Genomic DNA, 12,297 nt, shown 5'->3' on the forward strand with positions numbered 1-12,297 from the left:
CAGAATTTCAGTTTCCCTTTATCTCTTCAACTGAGAGATAGGGGTCAAGTACAACTTGAATCTGTTTTGTGAATAGCTGCTTTCTGATGGATTATGGGGATAGACAGTAGTCATATGGTATGTAATGGTACCAACATATCCACCAGATGACAGATTGGGAAGGGCTTTTGACTGATTGCATTACCCACCACAGCCTATACCTTTGTGAAAAAAAAAAGTCTTTAAAGTATGGAATTCCAGACTGTAGTGCCCTGCCAATGGCAGAGCTAGACCTACAATGCAAATGCTCTGTATTGTGGTTTGGTCCCTCCCCTGTGACATACACAGGCTCAGAAACAAAAATTACTGAAAAAAGACTGTGTCTCTGTGAGTTCATGTGCATTAGTCCTGTTGTGCCTGGAAGATGCTGTTACCTTGGAGTTATTCATTACCTCTGCTTCTTAGAATTTTTCCACCTTCTTTTCAAAATAGATCCTAAGGCTTGAGGTGTAGGTGTTGATGGAGACATTCCATTTATGGTTGAGTGCTCCAAAGTCTCTCACTCTCTGCCCACTGGCCAGTTGTGAGTCTCTATGTTAATTCTCATCTACTGTAAGAAGCTTCTCTGATGAGGGTCCAGTGATGCTCTGAACTATGGGCACAGTAATATGGTCTTTTAGCACAATAATACTAGATTTTCCTGTATGTCCATGACCTATCTAGTCTCATATTTTTGGCCACTTGGATCCTTTGTATATAGATCATGAGGTGTAATCGTGGGTCATGAAGTGTTCTTAATGTGTGCTTGAATTCGCTTACAATATTTTACTGAGAGGTTTCTGTTTATTGAGCAGGAGAGTTGCTCTGTAGTTTCCCTTTTTGTTCTACCTTTATTTGGTTTTGGTACCAGGATAATATTACCTTTGCTCAATTAATTTGCTGGTTTCCCTTACCTTCCATTTTGAAAAACAGTTGAAGACATTACCTTATCCTTGAAAGTTTAGTAGAATTTGGCTCTAGATCCATCCAGTCCTAGATTTTTCTTTAGTAAGGAGATACAGTAATGACTGCTTTAATGTCATTGCTTGTTATTTGTTTAAGTTATGTATATCTTCCTGATTTAATTTTGACAAGTCATATGTGTTTAGCTGTTTGGAAAGTTTTCATAGCATCTCCTAAAGGTACTTCTGGATTACATTAGATTTTGTTTTAATTCATCTCTCTTGTCTCCAATTTTACTAATTTGTGCCCTCCTTTTATTTTGGGTCATGTGGTTAGGGATTTTTCAAACTCATTTACCTTTTCAAAAAATAAAATATTTTGGTTGATTCTGTGTATCCTTTTAGTCTCTAATTCATCAGTTTCTACCCTAATCTTTATAATTACTTGCTATTTACTGCATTTGGATTTGGCTTGCTGTTGATTCTCTAGAACCTTCAAGTGGATCACCTGCGACCTTATTTGTAATGCAAACTCTTCCAGCTGTAGTATTTCCCTTAGAACTGCCCTGTCTGTGTCCTGGTGGTTTGAGAAGCTCTGTTGCTATTTCAGTTTGTATCTGTCATGGTTTCAATTTCCTCCTTGACTTTTTCACTGATTCAGTATTCCTTGAAAGTGTGCAAATATTTGTTTAATTTCTATAGTTTTCCTTGATGTTGGTTCTAGTTTTATTCTGTTGTGATCTGACAGAATATAAGGAATTGTTCCAATTCTCTTGTCTTTCTTGAGGCTGGCTTCACGGCCCTACAATGTCACTAATTTTAAAAAAAAAAAGGTTCCATGAGCCACTGAAAGAATGATGTATGGCATAGTTTAGCTGTAAAGTTTTGTGGTTTTTAGTTGTAGTTTTTAGTCCAGAAGACATCTTGAAGATGGTAATGGGGTATTGAAGTCTCCCACTATTATTGTATCAGGACCTGTCTGATCTTCCGCTGCCTTTAAGTATTTGCTTTATGAAATTGAGAGACTCAATATTTGATTACAAAATGTTTACTATTATTTTACAGTTGGGCTGGCTAGGTTTTTGTTGACTTCACAAGCTAGAGTCATTTGAAAAAAAGGGAATGTCAGTTAAGAAAAGAGTACTTTCTTATATTGCAGACAACCCAAGTTTGGTTCCCAGCACCCATGTTGGGCAGATCATAAACTTTAAGTATTTTTTGCAGTGATGCCCTGGTTGCCATTCAATGTCTTAGTCTGTACTTTTCATGAAATGTCTTATTTCTCCATCATCTTTAAAATAGAGCTTGGCTGGGTGTTTCAATCTTATTTGGCACTTGTTTATTTTCATTCCATGATTTCCTGGTTTGGGAGTTGATGGCATGAAGTCTGATTCTTGTGTCTTTTCCTTTGTATGTGATTTGGCGTTTTTCCCTTCTAGCTTTAGTATTGTTCTTTATTTTTGCATTTTTATATCTTCTTTATGAATTGTAATAGAGAGGTTCTCTTCTGCTCATTCTTGTCATGGTTCTGAATGCCTCTTAAGTTTGGTTTCTATGACTTTCTCTAGATTTGCCATAATTTCTAGAATTTAGACTTTATCACACCCCTTTCTTCTACTCCTGAGAGTCTTAGACCTGGTTTCTTAAATGTACCCCAGAAATTTTGGAAGCTTTGTTCATATGTGTTCATTTATATATACATACAATAAATATGTATTATATACACATGTACATATGCATAGGTACATCTCTAAATGTATCGATATATGTGTACTTTCGCCTTGCCATTGTCCTGAATCCCTCAAACTCATGCTCTTGCTTGGTCTTGCCTATCATGATGCTTTCCACTGCGTGTTTGTTTACTTGATTGATTGCTGTTTTCATTTCCATCTTTTCTTTTTCACTGTTTTTCAGAATCTCAAATTCCTTGCTAATTTTTTTTCTCCTCCATCTTTTATGATTTCTCCTCCACTTTGCTAACTTTCTTATCTAGGCCCTGAATTATAATACCTAGGGATTTAGCCGGGTGGTGGTGGCGCACGCCTTTAATCCCAGCACTCGGGAGGCAGAGTCAGGCGGATCTCTGTGAGTTTGAGGCCAGCCTAGGCTACCAAGTGAGTTCCAGGAGAGGCACAAAGCTACACAGAGAAACCCTGTCTCGAAAAACCAAAAAAAAAAAAATTGTTTAGAATACCTAGGGATTTAAAATGGTATGTTATGTATCACTCTTTTCTAAATATTAATCTGTTTATCTCAATCTCTGTTTACCAATTTCCCTGTAAAATTGAGATTATAATTAATAGTTCTTCTCTGGCAAGATGGTTGCTTTGCGGATTGAAGATTTCTCAGTACACACCAGTCTCTAAACTCAGTTCCTGATACATACTATTGTCCTGGCCCATCAGTGTTTCTGTTGTTCTCAGTACTCCTTTGCAGTTGTTATCATTGTAACAGGAGCTTTATCTCTTCAGTCCTTGTTCTTTTTTCCCAATACAGCAGGCCTTTGTATTTATATATGATATTTGGTTTTCAGATCAAAGCTTTTAAATTCCTGTAAAGGGGGCCAGAAATAGATTAAAACAAACCAGAACTACAAACTTATAAACTTACTTTTTGTCTAATATCACAATTGAGACATTTTTCCTTTTTTTTGTATTCATTTGGTGTGAGAATTTTCCTTACACAGCCTTATCACCAGTGTAGACTCCTTTACCTAGCACCACAGAACAAAGTCCCAATAATTTTTATAACTACAAAAATAGTCTTCATTACCTCACTGCTTCTTCTCTCTCATTTTCACCATTAATTCTTGGAAACCACTAATTTGTTCTGCCTCTCTGCAACTTGTTATTCAAGGATGTTATAAAAAAGCAAGGCATACATTAGTCACTTAGTCATCATGTAATTCTTCACTAAAAGACAACCTTTTATGTTTCTATGCATTATTTAAAATAAAATTAGCTTTTTAAAGGTTTTTAAATTTTTTTTACACAGTTCTGAAATTTTTAAAAACTTTTATGAAGTTTTAGTTCTAGGGAACGATCAAATTTAATGTGTGTATAGGTACAAATGTTTGTGTGAACAATGGCTCCAGTAACGCAACCCCTGACAGCTCTTATAAAATTTTAATGCACAGGTAATTAAATACAGCAGCATACTGGACAATATTTTAAAAATCTTTAATAAAATACTGTTGTCTACCTCTACATGCAAGCTTTTCACTGTTACACCACAGCAGCTCCTCCGTTTCCTTCAACAGCAAAAAGATTGTGGTTTTAGTTACTACAGACAAATGTAGTCTGAAATACTAATGTCAAGTTCCAGAAATAAACAATTCCTAGGCTGAACAGTATGGTGAATTCTGGATCATGAATTATTCTTTTGTGCAGAGTATCCAAGGTGTACCTGCTATAGACAAGCTGGCAGTTGAAAGACTATGGTCACATCATTTTTATTATAGGACAGGGTGTTGTAACTGTTCTATAGGTAATGGTTTCTGTTAGTCCTGTACTATGACTAATTGATAAATTACTCTTTGCTATAGGAGTGTGTTTAATGGCTATAGACATGTGTTTACTGTAAAGTGTGATGTATATTGGGTTCAGAACTATCTATTTAAAACACCCACTAACATCTTGGAACACATTCCCATCAAACGGGGGGAGGTGCGAGGGGGCAATTTCATACAGTTTTCACAGTCCTTCTTTCTCTTTTGTTTTTTATTGTCGCCGTCATGTAGGAGAATTAGTTTTGCTGGTTGTGGTTTATTAAGTTAACTAGTCACATTTCATGTATCTATTTAGAAGACATGAAAGCCCTAGATGAAACAATGGCCATTATAATGTTTTTGGTTTTGGTTTTTCAAGTCAAGGTTTCTCTTGGTAGCTCTGGCTGTGCTGGAACTCACTCTAGACCAAACTGGCCTCAGATTCACAGAAATTCACCTGCTTTTGCCTCCCAAGGGCTGGGATTAAAGGCATGTGCCACCATCACCTGCTCAAAGGCCTTTATTATGGCACAGCAACAGGAACACCAGTACATTCATGTAGGGTCCTCTTTGCCTCAGGTCCTTCAGGAGTGACTGGGAGGGGCTGTAAATTTAGCCAGACAATGCTGTATGTCCTGTTAAGAACACGGGGCTTAGATAACTGGAACACGTTATCAAGCAGTTCAGCAGTAATTTAACCTGTTCTTTGACCCACAGTAAAGCATGACCTCATCTCTTTAGAGTGCTTTTGGAAACACAGCCCTGCAAATGGCCTCAGGAAAACACCAGCCTTTCCCTCCCAACATTAATCCCCCTTGCCCTAGAATGACCAAGAACATGTCCAGATATGTGCACCTGAGTGACATAGGTGTGCATTGTGCACCTACAGCGTCATAACTCCTGTTATTATTTCATATCCAGCTGGAAGTACAGTGCCCTCCCGGGGTCACCATTGGATTTGTGGCAGAACACTGGAACTTGTGCAGGGCCTCTTACAGCATCCAAAATGAGAAGAAAGAGAATATGTTGAGAGTGCGTGGTCCATGCGCAACCTACGGCTGTGGTTCAGATTCTGTTTTTGAGGTAAATATTTGTAAAAAAAAAATTGCTTCTATATTTTCCATTATGACCTCAAAACATTCTTATCTTAACCAGTTTTTCATGTGAATGAGTCAAAGGGTCTGAAGAGTTAATTACAAGTTGACAGCAAATGCTTTTCACATGGTTTCTCATGGTTACTTGAAGTTTTCCAAAATGCGAGTGGCATTGCCTTTTTAAAAATATTTTTTCCCATTTAGAACATTAAAACGTTTGGGAGTAAATAGCCTGATTGTGTAGATGTAACCAACTGTCTTATTAAATAAGAAACACAGAGCCGATTCAGAGAAGAAAGCTAAGAGGTCAGAACTAAGAGCCTTACCCTTCCTGATTCAGCCAAGAGAGCTCTCTGAAAAGGGGCCTACTTCCTGTGTTAAAGTCTTTATAAAGACTTTCGGTTCTGCCTTCTCATTGGTTGTAAACCCAAACACATGACTGCCTCGTCACTGCCTGTCTGTAGAGACTTCCAGGTCTTCTATGGTTGGGATTGAGATTAAAGGCGTGTGTCTCCAATGCTGGCTGTCTCCTTTTACACACAGAGATCTACCTAGCTCTGTCTACCAAGTGCTGGGATTAAAGGCGTGTGCCACCACCGCCACGCTCTTGCTATGGCTCTAATAGCTCTGACCCCCGAGCAACTTTATTTATTAACATACAATTAAAATCACATTTCAGTACAAATAAAATACCACCATATGATTGTATCAATAATTGTTCTTGATATATAATATCTAATGATTTCTAGAATGGGAATATAGGTTTTAAATGCAAATATCTAGCAAATCACAGCACTTAGAGAATTCATAAGGGCATGGGTATGATGAATGACAGGGTTATATTACAACATTTTCTCAAAAAAGAGCAATCTTTTATTTTGTACTTTTTCCAGGGACTGCCAAATAAATTGTTAGGGAAAAAAAAGTCCTGAGGTTTGGGAGGCTTTCTCAAAGCCTGTTAACAGGATGAGGCTTGATACACACTAAACTTATTCCTTCTCCTACTTCCTATGATGCAAAAAGCTTTCTAGTTTTTATTTTATGTCCCCATGTACTGAAACATCACGCACTTATTACGAGAATTGTACAAAATGTCAACAAACCAGATTGCCAGTGCAAGTTGTGTGTGATCACTCCATTACTGAGTGACATTAGAAGCTGTGTATGCGATATTTTTACATCAAATGTCAGGGTCCCTCTTTTAGAAGCTGAAGCCCATTCTTATAACTGGATCTGCTAAGGCAGGGTGGGTTTGGCTCCCAGGGCCTTGAGTGGTGTGCAGTGTATGGTACAGGCCCCGTCATTTTGTTTAGAGGTTCCCTTGATGGGAAGTGACGTTCTGTTCCCAAATTCTCACCTTCTGCTACAGAAAAGAATTTAATCATCAATTCAAACCATACCTTCTGACAAAATCCCCCAAACGATGTATTTAAGGATGAGGAAAAGTCATCAGCTCGGTGAATAACAGCTTCAGGACACTTACTCCTAGGATTCCTCATTTGAAATGATGTCATTCATGTTTTTTCCTGCATTATGTATTATCACAGCACAATCTTCTTCTAAGCGGAGGGCAGAGCCATGTCCCTGGATACTTTTCAGCCATCCTAAAGCCCCACTCCTGTCTTTGCAGGTTCACTCTCTAGATGGAGCCTCTAACATCGGCAGTATTATCAGGAAGTGGAATGGCTTTTTATCAACCATGGCAAATGCTGATCACTTCGAGATTCACTTCCCTTTGGACCTGGATGTGAAGATGAAAGCCATGATTTTTGGTGCTTGCTTCCTCATTGTAAGCCTCCTGCTGTGGACTTGAGAGAATTATTATTTCTTATGATGAGAAGCAGTATTCTATAGGAGAAAATTCGTTTTGAAACTTGGCCAGCTTCTGTCTGCACCACTTTTAGGCACTGGGCGACTGGGTTTACTCATTTGCAGCAGGGAGAAAAATACTGGCATTACAGAGTGATGGATCTGAGCTGAGTCAAGGCTCACACACACCTGGGGCACACCTGGAAGGTGTCATGCAGACAGTGGATGCAGTAATCATCATTTCCTATGAGTTATCTTTCTCACTACTTCAAAACAGCTGTCCTGTGATAATTAATATAACAAAATAACTGCTAGGCAGCTGCCCTTCTCCTCTTGCATGTCAACTGTAATCATGCTCACCAGTGTTACATCTTCCTTAGTTTTACTGAGTTTTTCCTTCAGTTAAATGAGAAAAAATTTAATCGGTGCTGAATATGGAAAACTTATTACCCATCTGCATTCTCACACATTAGCCATGCTCATAAACATTTCATTAGATTTATTTACTTTTCCTGGAGTAGAATGTTCCTGTGATAAATCACAAAGGCTATTATATGCATTGATGTAATTATTTCTATCTATCTGCCTTCCATTTCTCAATCTAAATGTAATTCTCCTTCCAATTTCAGGACTTCATGTACTTTGAAAGGACTCCTCAACGACGTTCATCCAGATAGAGGGATGAAGCAAAGCATCAGTTGAAGACAAAATTAGAGAAATGTGCATTGAGCTCATAGCCAGTCTTCAGTTATTTGCAAGTATATTTCTCTGGCATGAACATTGTTTTCACTGGTATAAGTTCAAAAATACAGTCAGGACATATGTCCCCAGTGGAGTATTTGGCTTCTGGGGACACTAGCTTATTCTGAAATATCTACTCTATTTGCCAAGTAAGCATATACAATGCAAGCAATAAAAAAATAGGCGCGTGAGCCATGGGAAAATGAAGCTCTTAATTGTCAACTTAACAGGTGGTAACATATATTCTGTGCCTGTCCCTCTATTCTTTGTCAAGAGGGCAAACTTGATTTCAGGTGAAAGGACTGCTACTCTTATTCTTCATCTTTAGGACCAGAAAAGCACACAGAAATAACACAGAAATGATGTGCTTTAATGAGCAAAGAAAATGTTTCTTGTGAGCATGTAGCAGAACCTTGTTCTGCAACATTCATAAAAGTCCATAAAGTTCTCAGCAGGGAATTCGATTTTATTACAAAATAAAATGTGTTCTCTTTATAGTGCAATTTATATTTCCCATAAGTATTTCTTTATTCCTTCAGCTGGACAGTTTGGAACTACCTATTTATGAAGGCAGGATAAGGCTACTAGGGAAAGTTGATCAGGGCCACAGCCAAATAAGATCTTTGCATCTTAGGGCTTGGGCACTTGAGTACAAACCCTGGACATTTACTTACTTGGCACATTTAGCATTACACACACTTTATATCTAAATGTTTATCTTGGTGTCTAGGATTGCCTATTGTATCTTCGTATCTCACTTGACTTTTTTTCAAAATCAATCTAATGACAAGGATATTCTAATGACAATCAGTTTATAAAAACTGAATGTATAAATCTTATCATTGTTTAACACTGCTTAACTGCTTTATATGTTAAACAACTCTTTCTATACAAACAATAGGAAAACACAGTAAATGTGTTGCCTCCGGATTATTGATGAGGACTATGGAGGACCAGCAGAGTTCTTGTTTGTACTAAGGATGTTGTCTGTATAAATACATCGACTAGTGAGTCTCTCGCTTGGGCTTCCTACCTGCTGGTGGACTGTGTTCTTTCATGGATGTATTCTTTCAGAGTTTTTTAAATGAAGATTGAATGCTCTTAGGTTGGGTTATCCCGAGAGCAGAGGCTTAGCCACAGCCCTTTTTGAAACAAAAGACAGGTGCTTCGCTTTTAATTATACTAATCGTTTTATGATAAAGTTCACTTTACCCCATTATTTGTAACACATCTTTACTTACTGCCATTTTTTATATAGAAAATGTGATATCCGAATTGTTTTCTAAAAGCAGATTACTTTATATTTTAAAATGCAACTCTAATCATAACTAGACATACCCATTTTCTGTAGTGCTATGTTATATTCTGCATATAAACTAGACAAATAGAGCTCATGTATGAACTTGTCATTGTACCCACCCACACCCCTGTATTGCCGAACTAGCCTTACATTGATAATGCAGGTCAGGATACTTTACTAACCTTACATTGATAATGCAGGTCAGGATACTTTACATCTCATTGACTCATATTGTAGTGTTTTTGATACTAATACTTCCCTAGCAGAAAAATTTCTTAAGTGTAATAAACTGTCATATTTTAATATAATTCATGCAATTTCTGTATCACATAATGAAATATTATTGTATCAAATTGGCCAACTTAACTAAAAAATAAACAGAACTGTTTTTTTTAAGTTGAGTGCTTTCTTGTCTCACCAAGTTTCTTAGACTTTTAAATAAATATGTAATAGAACTAATGGTAAGATGGTATTTTATTTCCGGAGTTGTTACTGAGTCTGAATGCTTTCCAGCAAGATTTTTTTAAAGTAATTTCTTATTAATTACTAAGTTCTTTTCATTCTTGTATAGATTTACTAACTAATTCCTGAGGCACTGAACAGTAATAACTAACATTCCTTTTTTAATATTTTTTGTCAATTATTTGATAATTTAACAAATGTATTTGTATCACACCCACCTTAACCTCTCCCATTAACTCTTTCTACGTCCACTCCCACCTCCCTACACCCACTTCAGATCCTTATTTTGAGATTTTGTATGAGTACTGTATTATATCCCTTCCACCTCCAAATTCCTTGTTCCTTCCTCTCCCTCTCAAATTTACAACCTCTTCTTTAGATAAGAAACACACAAGCACACACCTACACTTGCTCACAAGCAAGCATGCACACAGCCTGATGTGTCTGAGTTTAGGATTGACCACTAGGGATTGGATAATGTATGAGGAGCTAATCCCTGGAGAGGACTGATTATCCCTATATTAGCTGCTATTAATTGCATGTAACTCTTCTTCTATAAGTGAGACCCCTTGAGATTTCCCCCATCCGTGTAAAACTGTCAACTAGTATCGTTATTGTTTAGGTATTGTTTAGACCACCACATTGTTGTGATATCTTGAGTGCAGCTTCCCTGTCATATATAGAAAGCATTATTTCACTTCAAACCTTGCTGTTCTGTGGTTTTTACAATCTTTCTGCCCCTCTTTAGAGATGTTCCCTGAGCCTCAAGTATAGGGGTTGTGTTGTAGATGTATCAGTTGGGGATGGGCACCCGGTGGTCAGATCTTCTTTTCTCTTCATTCTGTTCTTGAAGAGTTGTGGATTTTTGTGATGGTCTCCATTTGCTGCAAAGAGAAGTTTCTTTGGCTAGCATTTATACTAGTTTATGTTTCCTTAAAATTCCACTCCCACCCCTCATTGAAGAAGCTTCTTTTTGCAACAGACAGAGACTGTTACACAAATCCACAGTGGTCAAAATACAGAGAACAACTGAGTGTCCTAGGTCCAGCCCCAATTAATATTTGACATTTATTTTATCAAAAATTTCACATGTTGGTACTCTATTTACATAATTTCTACCATATACTCCCCCCTCTAATTTCCTTGTCCCTCCCACGCCACGTATACAACACAACTCCTATACCTAAGATTCTGAGAACATCGCAGAAGAGGAGACAAAGGATAGTAAGAGCCAACAGACCAAGACATCTGCTGTTACATAATCTCTTCCAAAAGAAAAAATAAAGACAAGAACATGAAATGTAGTGGTTAGTTACAAGGGCTAAGATGACTTGAGGGAAGAGTAGGAAGTGAATGTGATCAAAATATGAATATTATCAAAATTATTGATTAATTAAAATACTATTTTTGAAGACTCTTCTTTGAGGGGTGAGAGCTATATTATCTATCATCTATATCATCTATCTATCTATCATCTATCTATCTTTCGATCTAACTATCTAGATCCTTAGAATGCAAATGGGAATTATACTCATTTAAGAAAGTGTCTGTCACAGGTCTTCCTTTAGAGTCCACAACATCACCATTTATGTATAGTTGGCTAGGTTTATAGTACTGGGCCTGAATTCCCTCCTAGTAAACAGGCCTTAAGTTCAATTAGATAGCTGTTGGTTACTACAGGGATGTAAATACCACTACAGCACCCTTAGGTATATTATGGCATTCTGGTCCTTCTTATGGTTTGTAAGCATTACAGCTGTTTCTTACGGTTTCTATTGCTGTGATAAAGCACTACAACCAAAAGCTACTTGGAAAGGAAAGAGTTTCTTTCACTTATACTTAAACTTCATAGTCCAGGGAAATCAGGGAGAAACTAAGGCAAGAAACTAGAGGCAGGGACTGAAGCAGAGGCCATGGAGGAGTGCTGCTTACTGGCTTGCTCCTGATGGCTTCCTCAACCTGCTTTCTTATAGTACCCAGGACCATAAGCCCAGGGTATGGCTTATGGTGCCACTGCCCCCAGTGAGATGGACCCTTTCACATCAATCATTAATGAAGAAAATGCTCTACAAACTTGCTTGCAGGCCAATCTTATGGAGGTATTTTCTCTTTGAAAGTTCTTCTTCCCAAATGACTCTATCTTATGTCAATTTGATAAGTATCTATCCAGCACATGGTGGGTAGGAATATTGATTACTTTTCTTCCTTGGCAGCTTGTACTGTACCTTTCAATACTTTGAAAGCTAGTCCTCAGGAAGGAGGCCTCCAGGTCAGTTCCAGATCAATTCCTCCAAGTCTTTTGTCCTAAGTATCTTCAGCAATAGGGTTTTACCTTCTTTTTCAGGGAGGCACCAAAGGGCAACAGTGTCCTTGTTGGTTGATACAAGCTAGATTATCTGAAAAGGGAGCGCAATTGAGAAAATGTCTCCATAAGATTGGCCTGGTGGCAAGCTTCTTAATTAATTATTGATGTAGAAGGACCCA

The 12,297-nt window shown here is 37.6% G+C and overlaps 1 protein-coding gene across 2 annotated transcripts in view; it reads left to right on the forward strand.

The window, feature by feature from the left end:
- Positions 1 to 9,729, forward strand: part of Plscr4 (phospholipid scramblase 4) — a 45,532-nt gene extending 35,803 nt beyond the window's left edge. For both annotated transcript variants that reach the window (XM_059268369.1, XM_059268368.1), the window contains exons 7-9: positions 5,329 to 5,490; positions 7,132 to 7,290; positions 7,940 to 9,729. In XM_059268369.1, the coding sequence (XP_059124352.1) occupies positions 5,329 to 5,490; positions 7,132 to 7,290; positions 7,940 to 7,987 (369 nt within the window). In that variant the 3' untranslated portion in view covers positions 7,988 to 9,729. The remainder of the gene's footprint in view (positions 1 to 5,328; positions 5,491 to 7,131; positions 7,291 to 7,939) is intronic.
- The last annotated feature ends 2,568 nt before the right edge of the window (positions 9,730 to 12,297 follow it).

This window comes from Peromyscus eremicus, chromosome 7 (genome assembly GCF_949786415.1).
Source record: "Peromyscus eremicus chromosome 7, PerEre_H2_v1, whole genome shotgun sequence".
Lineage (NCBI taxonomy): Eukaryota > Metazoa > Chordata > Mammalia > Rodentia > Cricetidae > Peromyscus > Peromyscus eremicus.